The 22,637-nt window shown below is 40.0% G+C and overlaps 1 protein-coding gene across 2 annotated transcripts in view; it reads right to left on the bottom strand.

The window, feature by feature from the left end:
* Nucleotides 1-22,637, bottom strand: part of NAV2 (neuron navigator 2) — a 361,092-nt gene that overhangs the window by 250,771 nt on the left and 87,684 nt on the right. For both annotated transcript variants that reach the window (XM_038764952.1, XM_038764951.1), the window contains exon 2: nucleotides 4,064-4,181. In XM_038764952.1, the coding sequence (XP_038620880.1) occupies nucleotides 4,064-4,181 (118 nt within the window). The remainder of the gene's footprint in view (nucleotides 1-4,063; nucleotides 4,182-22,637) is intronic.

The raw sequence follows: 22,637 nt of genomic DNA on the forward strand, positions 1-22,637 counted from the left end.
GGTGCCTGAGGAAACAGTTCTTTGTGGAAGCAGGAGTAGAACCCTTTTTTTTTCCTAAATGGTATTTGTTAAGCACTTACTGTGTGCCAGACACTGTACCAAGCACTTGGGTAATTACAAACTAATCAGGTTGGACAACAGTCCATGTCCCACATGGGGCTCACAGTCTTAATCCCCATTTTACGGATGAGGTACCTGAGGCATAGAAACGTTAAGTGACTTGCCCAAGGTCACTCAGCAATCAATTGTTAGAGCCAGGATTAGAGGCCAGGTCCTTCTGACTCCCAAGCTCATGCTCTATCCACTAGGCATGCTGCTTCTTTGGTCTCCAGGGCTTGACATCCCATTTCTCACAGTAAGATACCTCTCACTCCAGTCCTTTGAAAGCTTGAAGGCCTTCACAGCACTGAAGTCTGCAGACCTCTGGGTTCCAGGATTTTCTGAATTCACACTCACACCCCAGGACCTGTCCTGGGATCTGATCTAAACTTGTTCTGCAACTGAGCAGAAGGTAGGATTTAGAAAACAAGCTATTTTCAAGAAAACTCCTTCCCATGATATTCTGAAGAGCAATCACTCTTGTAACTTGGAAATACAAAATCTAAATGAAAGTATTTGTGCAGGAGAGCATGGAAAGCAAAAGCCAGCACTTAATCAATCAATCATATTCATTGAGTGCTTACTATTGAGTACTTAGAGTACATTGAGTACTTAGAGGAGTACACTATAATAGATTTAGTAGACATGTTCCCTGTCCTCAAAGAGCTTACAGTGCAAAGGAACAGCAAGATGCTTCCCCCTCTGCCCCTAGGGAAACACAGACTGAAATTAGAAAATCTCTTCATTGTCTCTTTTGGAATCCGTTGGACAAAACACTGAAGAACACATTTAGCTTCCAAGAGCAATGCTTTGAATGGGATTCATTTTTCCATCCTAATTACTATTTTACAGAGCTCAAGACTAGTATCTTAGATCTCAGATCCAAGAACATGGGGAAAATGAAAATGGACACAGCTAATATCTTTTTTTCTCCTCACCATTTTTGCCCTATTACAGAATTGCTAAATGATACTACTACTAATAATAACGATAATTATGTAATAATGATGGCATTTGTTAAGTGCTTGCTATGTGCCTAGCACTGTTCTAAGTGCTACTTATTAAGTAATTACTATGTGCCAAACCCTGTTCTAAGTTCCACTAAGCACACTAAATAGGAAATGATTTTGTCTCCTAGAAGTCAGTTTTTATGGGTGGCTTTCACTTTGGATAAGGTGTCCTGAACTGCCTAATCAGTTTGAATATCATCATCATTACCACCACAACCAACCCTAAGTTTTTGCAGTATCTGTTATGACTTTCTTGGCAACCCTACTCCCATGTAGCATCATCCTTATGCTGTGGTTACTTCTGCAATAAATGTTTTGTGTGTGAAATTGTGTGCAAATTCCTACTCTACTGGCCACCTAATTGTTTGCTGCATCTCCTGTCTCAGTGGGAGCATGACAGTCCAGAAAGAGACAGTACCAATGGGGCTGTGTAAATCCCTATCACTACAATCAATTCCCATATGCAAGTTCTTGGTCCTGAAGTGGTCCATAGCTTATAATCCATTGTTAACAATGAGAGACTGCAAGCAGTCATATTTTTTGAGCATTTACTGTGTGCAGAGCACTATACTAATCATTTGGGACAGTACAATATAACAGAAATATTCCATACCCACAGTGTGTGCACGATCTAGAGTGGGAGACATTAATATAAGTAAATTATAGTTATGTACAAAATCAGTAACTAAGTACTAGGGAAAAACAAGGCAGGTGAAAAAGGCCTGTCTCTATATCATAGGGGAGGAAAGAAAACATAAAAATGAAGAAAAAGAAAAATCAATCAACTACCCAGCTAAGATTCAAAGGTGAGCTTTGCACCACATAGTTCCAATCAACATTACCCAATTAAAAAATCCAGGTGAAAGGCAGTACTTCAGCAGTGAAATAATAGTTGTGTATTAATCTGAGATCAAGGATTTAGGATGGAGTAAACACAACAGCCCAGGAGAAGGTACTGAATGGGGTATAGAATTCCTTACCAAAGAGTTTTGGTTTGGATTTGACATTCAGTAACACTTTCCTTGGACATAAAAATGATCCAGTTACCAACCTAAAGCCATCTCCTGGGTGTGGGAGACCTTAGACTGCTCTATAACCTGAAAGATGTTGCTACTTCATTCCTTACCCAAACCACTGCTTGCTAGGAAAAATAAAAATCCACAAATTCCCTGTCTGTTTCAATAGTTGTCTGTTCATCAGCTGTATCTGCTGCTTCTGAAAGGATTATGTCGCGTAGCCTGTTTACGGCTAGTCCACAAGAAAGACAAGGCAAGCTTTCAATCCATAAAACCAAATGGCTTGGCCCAGCGAAAAGAGCATGGACCTGGAAATTAGGAGTTTGGGTTCTAATCCTGGCCCCACCACATGTCTGCTGTGGTTATTTGGGCAAATCACTTTCCACCTCAGTTTCCTCATCTGTGCTATGGGACTTAAACACCTGTTCTCCCTCCATTCATTCATTCATTCAATCGTATTTATTGAGTGCTTACTGTGTGTTGAGCACTATACTAAGAGCTTGGAAAGTACAATTTGCCTACCCAACCATGGGCTTACGGTCTAGAAGGGGGAATAATTGTAGTATTTGTTAAGCTCTTAATATGTGCCAAGCACTGTTCTAAGAGCTGGGGCACATATTATCAGGGTGTCCCATGTGGGGCTCACAGTCTTAATCCCCATTTTACAGTTAAGGTAACTGAGGCACAGAGAAGTTAAGGGACTTGCCCAAAGTCACACAGCTGATAAGTGGCGGAGATGGGATTAGAACCCCTGACCTCTGACTCCCAAGCCTGTGCTCTTTCCACTATGCCACGCCCTGCTTAGACAGTGAACCCCATGTGTCCAATCTGTTTTAGTATTTAATATATTATAACTAAAAGTTTGGATAAGAATTGATTTGCCGATGAAAACATGTGGTGAAGAAAGTATCACACTATTTCACTAGCAACCTTTTACCAAACCAGGCTCCTTAGTGGTGATGAAAATATCAAATTAGAGGGTGATTCAAAGGCAACCCTAATCCAGCATTGGCCTAGTCCTTAATTCTTCCTGAGCTGCCCACATATATAGTCTATGAGCCCGCTCTTGGGTAAGGATTGTCTCTCTCTCTTGCCGAATTGTACTTTCCAAGCGCTTAGTACAGTGCTCTGCACACGGTAAATAAATACGATTGAATGAATAGTCTTATTGGTAGTTAGGTTGAATCATTCATTTTCCTCTTCCCTCAGAATTCCTACCAGGAATAGCTCTCAATCAAGTTCCTCTCAACAGAACATCCAATTCTCTGTTGGTCTGAATCCTCCTTGCAACACGGATGGGGAAGTATCACAAACCGAAAGAGTCCCTCAGGGACTAACACGAAGGCTGAAGAGAATTTACACTAATCTTGATAAGTCTTTCTGTATGATAAAGGGTCCTCATGCTCTCAAATTGTTAATGCTTATTCATAGAATATTAAATGTTAACAGCTTCCACTCTAAAAATTTGGCTTTCCCGCATTAAACGTATATGCCTCCCTTTTGCTATCTGGGCTACTTGATTTCTCAGATACAATTCTCGAGTTAGCAAAGTCCTGCACCCTGCCATTTTAGTAAAATATTTCCAGACCAATCCACAGAGAGTAACAAACTGAGGGATAGAAAACCAGGGAGACTATGGGAGGCCATAAAGAAGAAAGTCTATCAATCACCTGTTCACTTGAGCTGCCTATTCAATTGAGCTATTCAAGCTGATTTTTCTGTGTCAAGAACTCTTATTGGGAAAATCAAATATTTTTCCATTCTCCTTAATAAATCTAAATAAGTGCGAACACGTGATAGAAATGTTGCCTAGTCTTTGAAAGTTTAAATGCCCCACTGACCTTTTCCCTCCACTTCTTTCCATCTTTGTAAAAGGCAGAATTTTTATTTTTTGACTCCATTGTTAGGCAAAAACTCAAAACAAAAACAGGAACTTACCTACAACTTGGATTATCTCCGCCAGTAAAACGCCATCGGTCACATCTTGCTGGAGATCCTTGATTAAGTGCTTATGGCCAGATTTTGCTAGGTAGTGATTGGCCCAGTCTGTGTAAATCTGTGGAAAAGAAAATGTTCAATTTTAGGGATCGGATCAAACTCGATATTGGAATTTCATGACTTGGTTTATCCAAAGCAGCCTCTCGGATTTACAAAGCTGGAACAGAGTCTTGCTTTTGGAGCTGTCTGAAACAAGTTTGCACCATTGAAATTCAAGGCATTGTACCGATGAAGTATTCAACTTACTATAGTTTGGCTTTATTCTATTGAGAGATCTGACATCAGAGCTTGGGGAAAACTAAAGGAAGCTTCAAAAACTCACTAAGGCCTGAATGGAGTAGCAGACTTGGAACTAAGCACCCTGTACCAGGGTCGTTTGCAGAAACAGGATTTCTACTTTTCACAGTAAGTATTTCTCCTCTTTCATATCTTTTCTCCTTGTGGAGAAATTACCACAGGAAGGGCCCCGTTTATAGGGTTTTTCAGGAAGAAGACATTAACGAGTAGACTCAATTTTGAAAATGCAGAGTCCCTTCAAAGGAGTCAAGTGCTAACAAATGAAGCCAACACCTGTTTCTTTGATTAGTTTTGACTGAGTTTAATCACCTACAGACTCACAATTGCTGTGACAAAGAAAATGAATCAGGGAAAATAAAAGCCACATAGAAACTGTTGATTCTTGCTTCAGAAACTCCCAAACACCACATCCCAAAATAAAGCATTCATATGCAAATCACAGTTGAAAGGGAAAAGTTCCTTTACTGATAGGATCATGAAATCTTACACCCTTGGGAAATGCATTAGTCCTCTTGCTCTCTCACAAGGGATCATCAACAACAGTAGAAAATTATCAAAGAATTTCTGTCTGCTAACCCTCTGGTGTTTCCTCATAGGAAATATATGTACACACACACACACACATGTATGTGTGTACATCATACTTACATGAAAGTCTTTCCCCTGGGCTTGCATAGAAGACATTCACTCTAAACTCTCAAAAGCAAAGAAACATGATCCCACTGATCCTAAATGAGCCTTAAATTCCTAGTTCACACTTCAACAAAGTCCCCAAAGAACAATGATGGGTCACCCACCCCAGCTGCCAATGCTAACATCAATTATTTTACTTTGCTGCAATTCTTCCTCACACAGATCCAACAGCATCAGGGGTTCTATCTAGTCAATGCAGTTCAACACACTGGTTCATTGCAAGAGAAAATCCAAAAATCAACTCCAAATATATAGTTACCTTCCACAGTATAACCAGAAAGGAACTCCAAGTGACTTTGTTCTTCTCTGAAGAAATGCTCACTGAGAAGCTGTAAGGTTCTATAAATCCCTGCTAGCTACCTCAATTGCCAATATGAACTGTAATGGAGAAAATTAAAGGACAGTCTTATTTGTGGGGATGGTGCTTGCTGACCCTTTGACCCGTCCCATTGCTTCCTCCTCTTTCATTCCTCCACGATTATTTTTCTCTTGGAATAAAACAAACAGTTCTTTTAATGTTATATTTCAATACCCTGGAGGACTGAGATGATGTTAATAATTATAGTTGGCCGCAGAATTCCACCGTGGAAATGTTACACAGCCTTCCCTCATTTGTCCTCCACTTCCACCTTTACACACTACATTTTCAATGGCTGTGTGATTCCCTATTCTCCTCATTTTATGAAGGACCTGGAAAGAAAAACAGCCTGAAAAACAGGGTTGAAAAACAAATATTGTGTGCTGGGGCACAGAAATGGGTATTTTCAGTTAGAAAAACAGAAAGAAGCGACCCCCCCCCCCCACCTTTAAATGTTTAAGGAATAAAGCTGACTCAAAACAGCTCTGTATTTTAACCATGTAAACACTTAGGAGAAAAAGGAAGGCTGTTGCTATGAGGAACATCTGCTGCTGTTATGAGTGGTTAAGCTTGAATTGAACAACCAAGAGGACTTATAAGTGAGAACTGAAATGGATAATGCAAATGCAGAGATCTTGTTTCTCTGCACATTATTACCAGGAGAAGCAATCAGTTCTAATCAGCTGTTTTCTAATGCTTCATCCATTTAACATTAAAAAACCCAACAATGCCAGGATGCTGTTTATTTTTACAGAGGTTGGTAGCAGTGTTGCTTAGTGGAAAGAACAGTCAATTGATAATCAGGAGACCCAGGTTCTAATTATGGCTCTGCCATATGCTTCCTCTATGACATTAGGCAAGTCACAACTTCTCTGTGCCTCAGTTTCCACATCTGTAAAATGGGGTTTAAATACCTGTTCTCCCTTTTTCTAACGCTACACAGACTGTATCTAATCCATTTATCTTATCTCTACTCTAGCCTTTCATATGGATGTTGACAAGTAGTAAATAAAATTATTATTGGCTAAATTGTTCTAGTAATGACTGGTGAGCTGCTGCAATTATATTTTGTGTACTAACAACTTTTTCCTCTTAAACCATTAGATAATTTTCACAAGGTATGTTTAAAAACATCATGTTTACACATTCACTCAATCATTCATTCATCCATTCATTGGCATTTGTTGAATGCCTGTAATCTCTTTGTGGGCAGGGAATGTGTTCACCAACTCTTATATGATACTCTGCCAAGCACTTACTAAACGCTCAATAAATACAACTGATTGATTGATATTATGGGGAAAAGCACTGTATATAAAGTGTCGGTGAAGAATATAATAAAGGATAAACAAATATGACATAGTCCCTGGCTTGTGGGTGGCTCACCATCTAAAAAGTGAGCTAGATGGTTGAGTATGGACGTATACCAGGTATTTTTTTTTAGACAGTAATGAAACCCCATATTTTAGGAACCACACAGGAGTTTAGGGGAAGGTGGAAAAGGATAAATGGTAACAGAAGGAGGACTAGTGATCCCACTTTGTTTGACTCCTATTGCACTGAAGGATAAGCCATGGTGGATGACCAGCTTGTAATAATATTAATAATGGAGCTTGTTAAGCACTTAATATGTGCCAAACACTGTTCTAAGCACTGGGGTAGATATAAGCTAATCAGGTTGCATACAGTCTTAATCAGTCAATCAATCAATCGTATTTATTGAGTGCTTACTGTGTGCAGAGCACTGTACTAAGCGCTTGGGAAGTACAAGTTGGCAACATATAGAGACAGTCCCTACCCAACAGTGGGCTCACAGTCTAGAAGGGGGAGACAGAGAACAAAACCAAACATATTAACAAAATAAAATAAATAGAATAGATATGTACAAGTAAAATAAATAAATAGAGTAATAAATATGTACAAACATATATACATATATACAGGAGCTGTGGGGAAGGGAAGGAGGTGAGACGGGGGGATAATCCCCATTTTACAGATGAGGTAACTGAGGCCCAGAGGAGTTAAGTGATTTGCCCAAGGTCACACAGCAGATAAGTGGAGGAGCCAGGTTTAGAATCCAGGTCCTTCTGAGTCCTAGGCCCATGCTCTATCCACTAAGCCAAACTGCTTCTCTTTCCTCCTCAATCATATTTATTGAGCACTTACTGTGTGCAGAGCACTGTAATAAGTGCTTGGGAAAGTACAACACAACAGTAAAGAGTGGCATTCCCTGCCCAAAACAAGCTTACAGTCTAGATGAGGGGAGACAGACATCAATACAAATAAACAAAATTACAGATAGGTACATAAGTGCAGTGGGGCTGGGGAGAAGAGAAAGGAGGAGCCTACCTTGGGTCCCATTATCTAATGGAAGTTTGGAACCTACATATTCTAGACATCTCTCACTTAATTGTCTGTACCTACCATGCACCCCAAACTAACATACACTGCTTATTTCTAAGATACTCTTTCTACTATTGTACATTAAGCTCACTATGCCTACTGGGGTAAAACAAACTTGTTGAACTTCCATATTTGAAAGAAGAAGAGATAGACAAAACTGTAAAGACACAAAGATGACAAATCATGTTCCTTCATCTTTTTTTTTTTTCCTCCTTATGGGCCCATTTGAAAGAAATGGGATCTTCTCTACTGAACACACATTTTACAGTTGAGGAAACTGAGGCACAGAGAAGTCAAGTGACGAGTGCTGTGTGACATTGGGTAAGTCACTTGACTTCTCTATGCTTCAGTTGCCTCATGGGCAAAATGGTGATTAAGGCTGTGAACCCCATGTGGGACATGGACTCTGTCCAACCTGATTAGTTTGCAACCCATTTAGCGCTTAGTGCCTAGCACACATTAAGCACTTAAGAAATACCATGAAGAAAAGTATAGGCAAAGAGGAATTTATTTACAGAATTTAGTTGCAGAAAGAAGATTGTAAAATTATATTCCCTACTGAGACCAGAGTTCCCAAAGAGAGAAACAGTAACTGCACTCCACTTTCTACCAAGAGTATAAAGCCCTTTATTAGACATCTCATTTGATCCTCCCCATTTTAATTTACAAGGAATAATCTGCTTTCACAACCATTGTAATGAGGCATGGCAGGCAGAATCTGCTTTTGCAGTTGGAGAAATAGGTCAGAAAGAGTGGGAGCCAGAGAAATGACATAGAGCATGTCAATTTATAAACATGCCTTTTTACTATTTATTCAAATCTATACCAATACCAAGTCTTTTGAGGTGCCTCCAGAATTCAGAGAAGGTAGAAGCAATTAGTATTCACTCCTTTGCTAAAAGTCCCCCTGAGAATTACCAAGGTCACCGTTTACTTTTCAATAAACTACATATTCTGTATTCAATGCTGACAGAATCTATTTGATTAATAATGGAAACCTTCCAGAACATCTTCAAAATTACTTTTTGGCAGAGCCTTGTAATCTGGCATAGTAGTTGTGTTTATTAATGTTTATGAATCTTTTCTGAATGCAAAGAGGCATAGAACTTGTGAGCTGGTTTCAGTCTCCCTCTCTTTGAGCTTCAGATATCCGTATGCGGACTAATATACAAACTAATACCCTCCCATGCAGATTTTTGCTCAAATTACCCACACACAAAACTGAGAAGCAGCATTGCCTAGTGGAAAGAAAATGGAGCCTGGGACTCAGGGGACCTGAGTTCTAATCTCCATTCTGCCACTTGACTCCTATGTGATCTTGGGCAAGACATTTAATTTAGCTTCAGCTACCTCAACTGTAAAATGGGGATTAAATCCCCCTTCCTCAAACTTAGACTCTAAACCTTATGGGGACAGGGACTTGGTCCACCTGATAACTTGCAAATATATAATTATAATAATATATTATAATAATATATACAATATAATAATAATGATAATAATGTTGGTATTTGTTAAGCGCTTACCATGTGCCAAGCACTGTTCTAAGTGCTCAGGTATATACAAGGCAATCAGGTTGTCCCCCGTGGGGCTCACAGTCTTCACCCCCATTTTACAGATGAGGTCACTGAGGCACAGAGAAGTTAAGTGACTTGCTCAAGTTCACACAGCAGACAAGTGGCAGAGACAGGATTAGAACCCACGACCTCTGACTCCCAAGCCCGTGCTCTTTCCACTAAGCCATGCTGCTGATATATATAAACAACCACCCCTCCCCACCCATTCATGAATGAGGCTTGGAGTCCCTCTATTTGAATACCACTGGGTTCTCCTGGCTTTCACTTCAAAACTAGAAGATGAAGAGTTCTGACTTTATTCAGAAGAGTTCATGGGTTCCCCAATCAGACATCAAAATAAACCACAGTGTAACTTATTTGAGATGCAAACATTCAGCAGGTGCTTTTGCTATTTTCCAATGTGGTTGATACAGTTAGTAAACACCATTGTGTAATCCTAAAGCAGTTTCCTCATTTTAATAAAAAAACAACTCGTAAGCAATATAACAATAAACTACTGTTCTGGGACTGGACCCTTGGTACTCCAAAATAAGGTACAAGAAATGCCTAAGTCTAATTTTTTTTTCAGTTCCTGAAGTCTGAATGGGAGGTGTGACTGGTCAATAGTTATTTTGGAAATAGGCAGTGTTGCAGAACTTGCCCAAAGTGTTTTGTAGGAGATGCTCAAGGATTTGAATGGGATTGTTCTACCAGCCACACAAGCATGACATTGTCTATCAAGAGTTGGGGATGAGCCAGAGGGTGCAGCCAGACAGCAATTTCAGAAACTTTTCTCTAAGAAAAATCATCCATGGTACAAAACCTGAAAATATTGGTGATTATTCAAGACTCGCCACACAGTGCCTTCCTCAAGTGTCAGGGTCATTCTTTGGTCTCTCTCAGGGATGGACCCATCAGAAAGGCAGAAAGAACTGATCCCTCCTTCCTTACATCAGAGGTTGATGAGACCCCTGAAGGGTCACCCTTATGAACAATAAGCATTATGGAGCAATTCCAATTTGGACCCTGAGAAGCAGCGTGGCTCAGTGGAAAGAGCATGGGCTTGGGAGTCAGAGGTCATGGGTTCTAATCCCTCCTCTGCCACTTGTCAGCTGTGTGACTTTGGGCAAGTCACTTAACGTCTGTGCACCTCAGTTACCTCATCTGTAAAATGGGGATTAAGAATGTGAGTCCCACGTGAGGCAATCTGATTACCTTGTATCCCCCCAGTGCTTAGAACAGTGCTTAGCAAATACTAAGCACTTAACAAATACCATTATTATTTATTATTTATTAAACATCAATCACTCAATGATATTCATTGAGTGCTTACTGTGTTCAGAGCACTGTGCTGAGCACTTAGGATACTACAGAGTTGGTAGACACATTCCCTGCCCATGAGGAGCTTATAGTCTGAAAGATGAAAACTTCATCAGTTTTTCCTAGATGTTCCATCCACTGGGCTGATTTCAGCAACTGTGATTCTTCATGGGAGTGATTTTTTCAATCAGTCAATCAATGCTATTTACTGAAAAATTACTGTATGCAGATCACTGCACTAAGATCCTGGGAGAACACAAGAACAACAGCGTTGGTAGACACGATCCCTACCAATAAGGGGCTTAATCTACAGTGGGGAACAGACAGCAAAATACATTACAGACAGGGGAAATAGTAGAGTACAAGAATATTTACTTAAGTGTTGCGGGGCTAGCGTAGCAAAGTGCTTAAGCATGGTGCAGTGGGTACAGCACAGGCCTGGGAATCAGAAGATCATGGGTTCTAATCCTGCCTCCAACACTTGTCTGCTGTGTGACCTTGGGAAAGTCACTTCACTTCTCTGTGCCTCAGTTACCTCATCTGTAAAATGGGGATTCAGATTGAGAGCCCCACATAGGACAGGGGCTCTGTCCTATCTAATTTGCTTGTATCCACCCCAGTGCTTAGTACAGTGCCTGGCATATAGTAAAAAATACCACAGTTATTATTATTACTATTATTACAAGGTCAAGTGCATAGTCAATGCAGAAGAAAGGGCAGGAAACTTGTGAGCTGAAATAAAGGGCCTACTCAGAAAAGGCCTCCTAGAAGAAATGTGATTTTAGGAGGTTTTGAAGTTGGGGAGAATGGTGGACTCTCAGGTATGAAGGGGGAGAGAGTTCCAGGCCTGAGGGAGAATGTACTTGATGCTATTGCTCCTCCAGAAAACCAAGAGTGTTTACAACAGAAAACTGAAGATATGGGTGCCTAACTAAATTATCAATCCTTGAAGGGGAATTGCCATGACTCTTCTGACACTCATAGTGGAGGTTTCAGGAAAGCTTTCCTTGACTGGGTAAAATCCCAAGACCTGAGGTTAGATGTGGGTTCAAGAAAGGAGAGGAAAACAAGGGGCATGAAACACTTAAGAATTAAAAGATAAATTATTCTCTTCCCACTTCCACCAGAAAGACTGAGTCCACATTCTTGCAGGGCTTCGGAGAAACAGTCCAAGAAAGAAAGCATAGGTGTGGAGCCTGGGTGAGATTGGGGTGTCTGTTTTAGATGAAATAAGTTATATTGCTGCTGATTTTACAGCAAATTCTATCTACATCTCACATCTCAGAGAAAAGTTTACTTATTTCTCTCCACACCAAGTAGAAAATCCTGTTGTCTTCAGATGCTCCATCTGCTCTCTCCCTTTGTTTATCACTGTCTTCTCTAATTACACTCCAGCTCATGCTCCTTGTTTCCCTTAAGCTCCCCCTTTCACGGTGCCTTGTTCTTAACTTTCCTACCACTGACACCTTGCTAATGCCCTTCATCTTGCCTGAAATTCCCTCCACTTCAAATCAGCAGTACCTCAGCTCTCTCCATTTTCAAAGTCCTTACATCTCCTCCACGAGGTGTTTTTCAATTAGGTTTTCTTCTAACCAGGTCATATCCTCTCCATTACTATTGCATCCTTCTGGCCCACCCCTGCAAGTAAACACTTACAACCATCCATAGCACTTCTGAACATATCAACTTACATATTCTACTACTTGACATATTCATCCACATATCCAGCTTCCCCTTCTCCTTTTATTTATCTGTAATTATTTTGTGTTTGTCTCACCCACTAGATGCTAAGATCCTTAAAAGCAAGGATCTATTTTATTATTCCAAGCACTTAGTACAGTGTTCTGCATACAAGTGCTCAATAAGTATTACTGATTGACTGATTCTCAGAGCGGGGCACTTACAGGTTCTCCATATGAATATTTCAAAGCTGTTTCAGAGGCCAGAGGCTGAGGTTCAAAGTAGTAAGGGATTTTGTTACCCCAAAAAGTAAAATTGATCAAAAATAGAATTGTTGGAAGGATACATGGCCTGTTTGGAAGTGAAAGACACTATAGACAAATCAAAGCAATAGGACTGAGTAGAAATCAAGCTGGTCAAAAGAAAAGGTCCTAAGGGCCTCTAGATCTCAAAAGAAGTCAGAAGAATGAAATCAAACAGCAGAGCTTCCACCACTGCCTCTCCGGAGGCCAAGATTAGCTTTTATGACATACATTGTATACATTGTACAAAATACAAATGGAAATAACCAGTGTTTGCCAAGGTGGAATGGACATAGTACTTTTTATCCTCCTCTCTTACTGCTCTCCTTTCTTTATCCTTCTTTTCCAGAAATTTTCTTTTCAATCTCATCTCCTCTCATGCTCACCTCCTTTCTCCTTATTACCTCAACTCTTGTTCTCTCTTTTTCTTGTTTTTTGTTTCTCTACTATTTCCCTCTCTCAGTTCCTTCACTCCTTTTCCTCTATCACCTTGTTCTTCTTGCCTCTAATTTTCTCTTCTCATCTCCATTTTATTCTATTCAATCTACTTTGCTTTCTCCTGTTTCTCATCCCTCTCCTCTTCTGTTCATTTTACTGCATTGTAGACTGGTACCACATGATCCTGTTACCCTGTGCCCATCTCTCTGTGCTCTCAAACTCAAACTCTTGCTGATTCACTCTCTCTTCTCAGGAAGTAGGGGAGGAAGCCATGGTTTCTATAGGAAGTAAGTGTCCTCTCCCATGGGCCATGATGGCAGTTGGTTGTTTGGGCACTCACTATGCCACCCAGGGAACTCAGTCAGCAGATAGGACAGTGACAACTCCTTCTGCAGGAGACCAAGAGTTTTCCAGTTGCAGAAATTGAAACTGTGTAATTATTTACTTTAACTCTAGGTGCCTAATACCAGAGGCTCTCTTCTATAGTCTCTTGTCACAATTGCTCCCAGGGAATCAAAGTGATAGAGCTCCATTTAAAATTTCTCAAGAGTTCTCCCTCACTCTGTTCATTAATTACTGACTAATCAGACATTTGCTGCTTATAAGTATTTCCTTTACAGGGATTTTAGGACTCAAACCCTCATGAGCATGACTCAGACATCACAGTCACAGCTGAACACTATCTTTTTGACAGCATGTACCATAATTAGAACTGAACAAGGACTTGTCATTATTGGCTAACATCATTGGTCACACCAATGAACCCCTCAGCCACGAGCTTTACAATGCTACGCCTGTGTTAGGGCTAGCCCACAGAGCATGAAGACAGCAGAAGTCACAACAATTCTAAATTAGATACAAGTCATTGACTTTCACTACAATAGGAATATCTCTAATCGTTATCCATATAGAGGACAGCCCATTACGCATTCCCTGTGCAACTTATCTCAAATGATGACCAGTTCAGGTGTCATTTTGTAAAGATTCAAGGTGCACAAAGTTCATAGAGTTAAAGAATATAGTGTGGGAATGTTTATTCTCTGGCACAATAGATGGCTTGTATAATTATTATTTCTGTTTAAAACTACAAATTCAGTGCACTTTGCACAAGGAGTGGAAGAATTCTATCTAAAGGTCTCCAAACCCTTCAGCTAAAGATAAGCATTAGAACAAACATTTATTTAACATTATCACTGGAGGGGTCCACTCTATTTTAGCAGAAACCTAGTAAGACCTTAAAGGCACTCTGCTGGGCTCTAAGTGGGAAATTTGATATGAACATTTTTTTTTAATAAATCAATTCCCAGAAGTGACTGAATCAGTGTGACTGCAAATGGGCCCTCTTTTCTTAACAAGTCAAGTTCTTAACCATGACAAAAAATGTTTTGCTGAGGCCTAGATCATATTCTGCACTGAGAAGGCCTGATTTCATCTTAAATCCCACTCTTTGGGCCTTTGAGTGAACACAGCCTAAATGGCATACTCTGGAGTTTCTTCGAATGAGTCTCAGGATATGGCCTCAGCGAATGCATTCTCACTTGTTGGTAGGTATCATACCTGAAGCTGTGGGGGAGAATTCTGCACCACCCTGAAGATGTTAGGATCCTTAAATGTGGGGAACAGGCTGGAAAAAGGAAGAAAGGGTGTGGGGTTCATGTGATTTGTTCTTTAAATTTGTTGCTTCAGTTCTTAAAGAACAAATCACATGACTAATGAAGCTGATTCATTCTAAGAGCTGCAAAAAGGGAGAGGAGCTGCATCATGTAAGGAAAATGGAGGGATGCAATTCCAAGACCTGCCCACCCAAGTCCACGCAGAGCAGAGCCTCATTCTCAAGGCATAGGCTGTGAGATGAAAAACCAGAGGCGCACCCTTTTTACAAAAAGGACGTTTCTATAAAGTCACATATAAAATGTTGAAAAAAAACCCTGCAATTGGTAAGAGGGAAGCCCCAGCACTACCATTAAAAAGTTTTTGACAATTATAATCTGTGGAGATAGAACCGTTGCAAAGTAATCCTGCCTTACCAAAAAAACTGGAAGAGCTTCAATCATTTTTTAAGTTCTAATGAACATTAATCATCATCATCAGTGATATTTACTGAGTGTTTACTGTGTGCAGAACACTGAATTAAGATCTGGGAAGCATCTGACACAACAGAGTTGGTAGGCTTGTTCTCTACCCACCAGGCATGTTATTTTGGAGGAGGGGTAACAAAGGTTAATCACAGAATAAAAAAATCTTAGCTAGGCTGTGAAATACCTGAAAACCATAAATCTCAATGTCTCTTTTAAAGACACAGATTTTTACGTACAAAAAATTTCAGAGCATCAAGAGAAGCAGTGTGGTTTAGTGGAAAGACCCCGGGCTTGGGAGTCAGAGGTCATGGGTTCTAATCCCGCTCTGCCACTTGTCAGCTGTGTAAACGTTGGGCAAATCACTTAACTTCTCTATGCCTCAATTACCTCATCTGTAAAATGGGTATTAAGACTGTGAGCCCTCTGTGGGACAACCTGATTACCTTGTATCTATGCGAGTGCTTAGCACATAGTAAGCACTTAACAAATACCATTATTATTATTATTATTATAAGGTTACATCGCTAGGATTTTTTATTTAAATAATGTTACTATAAATGATTTCTCCACTGACCTCTTCAATAACACAAGAAAGCAAAATAAGAATACGCTATACAACATTTATTAATCTACATTTTATTCAATTGATGGCAATTATTGACTGCTCACTATGTGTAGAGCACTGTACTAGCTACTGAGAGAGAACAATAGAACAGAATTAGCAGACATGTTCCCTGCCCATAATGAGCTTAAGGTCTTGAGGACCTTTAGTTAATAATACTGGCTCTTAATACGTTTGCCAAAACTCAAAAAAAAATCCCAAGGATGTTTAAACTTCACTTGAACTTAGAACAATTCTTGATTCAGAGTTGGCACTTAAATACCAAAATAATAACCAGCCTGTGAGCTTTAAGGATCCCTTGCAGGCATAAAAGCGTATATATAACCTGCCGAATCCCCATGAAAGTGACCATTCTGATGGCTGGATCATTAATAGCACTTCTATTTAGTTCTTGGCCAACAAATATATGCTCAATAGTTAACTGAGTGTGGGAGGAGAAAAAGGTGTTATTTTCATGTCTCTGTGGACAAGTTTCAGAAAGTCCAAGAAGCAACACAAGGAACAGCAGCTAGTGCCCCTGACATGGCATGGGACCACTCTACAGCCCACAGCAGTGGGGTGAATTTGATTTGCACCATCAGTACTCTGTTCCCAGTGTAATTAAATATCATTTTTTTACTTTTGGGACTCAGTCCATGCAGAAGCTAAAAGCAGGCCACTTCTTTAGTCTCCTTTCCAATTTGATTCAAGTATTTAATCTATACAAAAGCCATGCTGGAAAAACACCTGCTTGAATTCCCTTGCACACCCAGATGATAAAGAAAATGAGCCTCCATTTATATGAGCTGGCAAGATACATCTCTTCAAATCCATTAAAACTAGCTCTTTTGAACATTTTACATCTTTGGAGGTATAATTTTCTGAGCTGCCAGAGCAGTATTCGGACTTTAGTAACTTCAGGAGTAATCCACTCAACTTTCTCTGGATTGATCTCACTAGTTTCTTAGACCACAATGCCTACTGAAATAAGGGTGGTAGCTTATTTCGCATACCATTAAAAAGATGAAAGGCTTCATCAAAGGGCTAGAAATCCACACTAAAAAGAAAAGCAATTGGAAACATGCCCCCATATAACTGAAACCCAAATAAGCTGCAACCAAGCCAATCCTTATCATCACCCCACAGCACGATGAGTGTGATAATGTCAAAGAGTCAAGAGCTTTTGCTTACTGTTTTATAATGATCACAGGAATCTTTACTTCTGCCCCGGGTGGGGACCCATAAATTCGTGCTTATTGGCATAGTTAGCCCGAAGAAGAATAATCCAAAGGCAGTGTCTTCGTCCCTCTCAGAGGGTGTCTGGTTAAATGAGCTCAGCAGACAAGTGAAGCCTGGATGGTTAATTTTAGCTGAAGTCATGCACTCACTGCGGTCAGATTTTCTTACACAGTTAACCTCCTACTGAATAATACTGACTTGAGTTACCAAACCCACTTGGCTGCTGTTCTGATGTTTTCCCAGGCTCCTCTCGACTTTGGTTCCTATGCCTCTGCCTCTCCCAAAATTATTCTCACCCTAAAAATTCATCAGGATTCCCTCACGTACACTTTACAATGGACCCCAAGAAATCAATCAGGCTTTGTTGACTGCCATAGGCTATTTACAAGTAACTGAGCAAGCGTGGTTGCCCTTTGCTGCCAGTCATTTTCTCTGGCATAAATTGTGGCTAAGAAGCAAGAATTGGGATTAGTACAACTTCTACCAAAGTCTCCAGAGATGATTCTGCAGCAGGCCACCCAAGATGAAATGTTCCATGCATATTTATCTTCTGCTTCTGACTTCTCACAGACTTAGTCCGAACAGTTAGTTATGCAGTGGCTTTGTGTGTCATATCTCTGGCACAGCATTTGGTTCTCTTTCAATCCTGTTAACATTGAACATCACAGCAAGCAGCAATTTGTCTTTGAAGCGTGCATGCTTTAGCACTTCTCCCGTGTCTGAAAGGCAGATCGAGGAAATGAATATACTCTTTTCCCAAAGCTCTACATTCTGAAATAACAACACTGAACAGACCATGGACATTCATTATGTATCTCAAAGGAAAAAGCATTATGGAACAATCAAAGGAGTGTCTCAGATTTGGTATTTCAGGTCATATCGCATTTCTCATATATCTTTCCAAAGGAGGTTCAAAATTCTCTCTTCTTGCCAATCCCAAAGCCAGGAGTCAGACAATTTAACTATTTAATTTTCATTAGCATGCACTAGTCATCTTGAAATATCTACAACTACCACTATCAAAATATGGAACAGGAGAGTTCATAAAAATCAGCCACTAAATCCATCCCAATGTTGCAGCATGTGGCCCAGTGGAAAAACCACAAGAGAGGGAATCAGGAGACTTGGGTTCTAATCCCGGCTCTGCCACTTGTCTGCCATGTGATCTAGGGCAAGTCACTTAACTTCTCTGTACCTCAGTTTCCTCCTCTGTAAAATGGGGATTACATATGTCTTTTCCTTCCCTCTTAGACTATGTGCCTCATGTGGGATAGGGCCTGTGTCTGACCTGATATTGTATATACACCAGTCGTTAGCATAGTGCTTAAGACCTAGCAAGCATCTAACAAATACTACAATTTATTATTATTATAATTATAATTCAATTATTAGAGGAACAGTATGATAGTTGTCCCCTAAGATCCATCCAGAATAATAATAATATAATGATGGCATTTGTTAAGTGCTTACTATGTGCAAAGCACTGTTCTAAGCACTGGAGGGGAGATAAAATGTGATCACGTTGTCCCACATGGGGCTCACAGTCTTAACCCCCATTTTACAGATGAGGTAACAGGCTCAGAGAAGTTAAGTGACTTGCCCAGGGTCACACAGCAGACATGTGGGGGAGCCGGAATTAGAATCCATGACCTTTGACTCCCAAGTACATGCTCTTTCCACTGAGCCATGCTGATATAGCATCTATCATTCAAAGCTTCCCTTCTGCATCCTTAACTTTTTCTTTTATCTCTGAATTATCCAAACCCTGTTGTCCCTATTTTAACTAATTTCTTATGCTTCTCCACCCTGTGTGAGGAATGATTCCTCTTGTTTTGAATCTATCATTTGAATCTACCCCCTTCAAGCTTTAATATGCGGTGTGGTAATATTTTATCAACATTAATTCTATTTTTGCCCTCTCTAGGCTCTTCATGATTTTATATAGCTCAATTATAGTTCCTCCCAGACCTTACTCTTTCCATGCTAAAGAGGACTTTTGTCCCCATAAGAAAGTTTCTCCACTCCCATGATCATTTTGGCTACCCTGAACTCTCTGCAGGGATCAAAACAATTCTGTACCAGTAACCTGTATTTCCAAACAAATTTCCCGCTAGTTCGTGTTCCTATGATCATAGCAGAGGTTACTATGTTTTGCTGAACGATCATCTGACTTAAGGTCTTAGCTTTGGTAACATCGGTAACATCATCATAGCGGTATTATTTTCATAAAGTTTTCTGCAAAGACACTCCCTCACTACACAGGATGGCATATAATAATAATAATAATAGTATTTATTAAGCCCTTACTATGTGCCAAGCACTGTTCTAAGTGCTGGGGTAGATACAAGGTAATCAGGTTGGACACAGCCTCTGGTCCCCAGAACGTTCACACTCTCAATCTCCATTTTAACAGGTGAGGTAACTGAGGCACAGAGAAGTTAAGTGACTTGCCCAAGGTCACACAGCAGACAAGTGGTGGAGTCGGGATTAGAACCTATGACTCCCAAGCCTGCGCTCTTGCCTCTAGGCCATGCTGCTTCCCATGAGTCCCCATGAAGGTGACGGTTCTGATGGCTGGATGGCTAATAGCACTTCTATTTAGCTCCTGATCAACAAATATATGCTCAATAGTTAAGTGGGTCTGGGAGGAAAAAAAAAATCTTATTTTCGTGTGTTATGGTATCGTAAACTCCAATGAGGCCATTTTCTGAACACCCTAATTGAAGCCTGGTTAAGTCGAATTACTACTCTAATGAAACTTGGCAACCCATAGTCACCAATTAGATTTCCCGTAAAAATCTAAATGCAGTCAGTAGCCTTCTGCTTCCTGATTCAGAAACTTAGTAAGACAGGCATTAGTAACCAACAGCTGGGATAATCATTTAATTGATCTTTTCCACCCATGATATCCTCCTTTGAATTCCCCAAAAGACTGACTTGTAAATCAAACACCTCCTTTGTTGTGAGCATGAAAAGCAAAACACACACACACACACACACACACACACACACACACACACACACACACACACACACACACACACACACACACACACACACACACACACACACACACACACACACACACACACACACACACACACACACACACCCCCTCCCCCTCAGATTTGGGAAATTGGCTCTAGTGGAGATTTGGACTGAGGTTTTGGAGTGTTTTCTAGCTCTCCCTCTACCCTCTGGATCACTCACCAATCCTCCCACCTACATCAGCTATGGAAGCAATTTTCTATAGGTGAAGCACCTATTATCACTGACCTCCTTGATAGAAGTCCTATGAACTAGGAAACCAACAGGCTATCTGGCTCTCTCTCTTCCAAATCCACATGGTTTTACAGCAAAAGAACAATGTAATGCACAGGCAGTTAATTCTTTTCTTTGTATGATACTGAAATATAATTAGTAAAGGGAAAAAATAAGACCCACCCAGGTGCATTTTCCAATGATCCTCTCAGAGGTACCACCTTACACTTTCAGCCACTCTTACAGAAACAGTGTTTCAGATAGAAGAATCTAATTTAAGGTGAATATTATAAGCTGGACTCAAACTCTGTGGCAACACTGAGTAATCTATGTAGAACTTTGTCATTTCCTGTTCTAGACACTCCAGCTAATCCATTAAGATTAGTCAAACTCCTTGTGGGCAGGGAACGTCTCTACCAACTCTTTGTATTGTACTATCCCCAAACGCTTAGTTCTAGTGCTCTGCACACAACAGACACTCAATAAATACCTTTGATTGATTGGTTGATATTACAAATGGCAGTGGATTTCCACAGTGCAAACAAAGATTCTCTCTGCATCCACCTGGGATTGCAGCAGGAGATAATTTTATCAGTAAGTTTCCATCTCATCAAGTGTGATAACAGCATGGTTCATACCCCTTCCTGGTCTGGGGAAATAGGGTAATAGTAACTACTCTGGAAAGAAGTTCACAGATTGCAGCTGAGCTGGTTCTGAGAAAATACAGAAAATATACAACCTCTAATAATAGGTAATAGGATTTCAAATCACAGCACATGCAAGGGGATTAGGCAGAGTTCAAGGGCTTAATGGAGATAGTCTCAGAAAAGGATCTCTCAATCATATAGTTGAGAAAACTATTTTTTGCTTGCATTTAATTTATCAGTATTTTTCATACACATTACAGACACTTATGCCCATTTGTCAAATCTGGACACAACTTGACACCACACATATATTCCTACTGCCCATGAACATTTTGCCAATTGACTGCCTAGAGTGGAAACCTGGAAAAGAGAAAAATGATTGTAGGTTTAACTGGATTTTATTCTGTCACTCAAAAGAGACATATCCAATATAAATTGGAATTGAACTTTCTAAATTCACAACCTTGGACTCAAGTACTACCTACCCCACTATCAGTTTGTTAAATTTGGTCTCGAGTTCCCATCTTAGAAATAGAACAACTAATAATAGCCTATCAAGTCAGTAATTTACTCTTGAGGTGACATGAAAATGACCAGCTGCCAGACTGGTTTTTAAGAACAGTCGATTCCATTCAAATCAATCTTAAAAAATTACTTGTAACATAAAATATAATCCAGTGGTCTATTAGTCTGAACTGAAGGCTGCTGGCCATGAATTACGTATTTGGGGGAAATAAATCCTTTTAAACATAACAAAAAAAACCCATTTGGGTAAAAACATTTAGTCATTCCAGATCAATAGATGGCAGCATTTCTGCTCTGTACACCCACATTCTAGACCATGGTTTGTACCAGATATTAGCCTGCAATTAGATGATCTGCCTTTCCCAGGGTTCCAGGACATTTCATGTTTTACATTATAGAGCAATCTCTTTCCATAAATCACTCCTGTCAGATAGTTAACAAAATCATTTAGGGCTTTTTCCCCCCTTTTTTCCAAAAATAAAGTGCCGAATTAATTTCCCCAAACATAATAAAACTAATCTAATCACCTCGGGGTGGCCATCTGTTTCTTGGATTCAAATCTAATGTCTTTGACTGACTGATAACTTCCTAAATTAAATTTTCTTTGGTGACCTGGCTTTTAGCTCAGGCCTTCTTTAGAGAGTTCCTGAATGGATTCTGTACAAGCAATAATTGGTGCCCATGGTATTAGGACCTGCATTTCCTCACTGGAGTGTAACAGGAAAGTGCTCATCCTGCTTATCTGACCCAAGATCGATTGAAAAAAAATCCCAAGAGCATAACTAAGAGGGCTAAAGCTAAAGCTAATGTAAGACAAAAAATTCTACAAATTAAGGTAATTGCTCTGAGAACAGGAAAAGAGTAGGAGGCATTCAGATTAGGAAGGCTATTTTATCAGTTCCCATATTTTTCTCCATCATTTGGAAAACTCATACTGGGTTTAGGGCAAAATGTTTCACTGGTTTGCAAAGTGCACAAATATCTTGTGGAAATGACTGCTAGTCCTAAGGTAGGACTTTAATTAATAAATGTCTCTGCAGTAATTTTAACCTTCATACGGACACAGTGATGGATGAAAATATTATAAAGAAATGAAGATGCATTTTATCTCTTTGG

The sequence above is a fragment of the Tachyglossus aculeatus genome, chromosome 22, assembly GCF_015852505.1.
Source record: "Tachyglossus aculeatus isolate mTacAcu1 chromosome 22, mTacAcu1.pri, whole genome shotgun sequence".
Taxonomy (NCBI): Eukaryota; Metazoa; Chordata; class Mammalia; order Monotremata; family Tachyglossidae; genus Tachyglossus; species Tachyglossus aculeatus.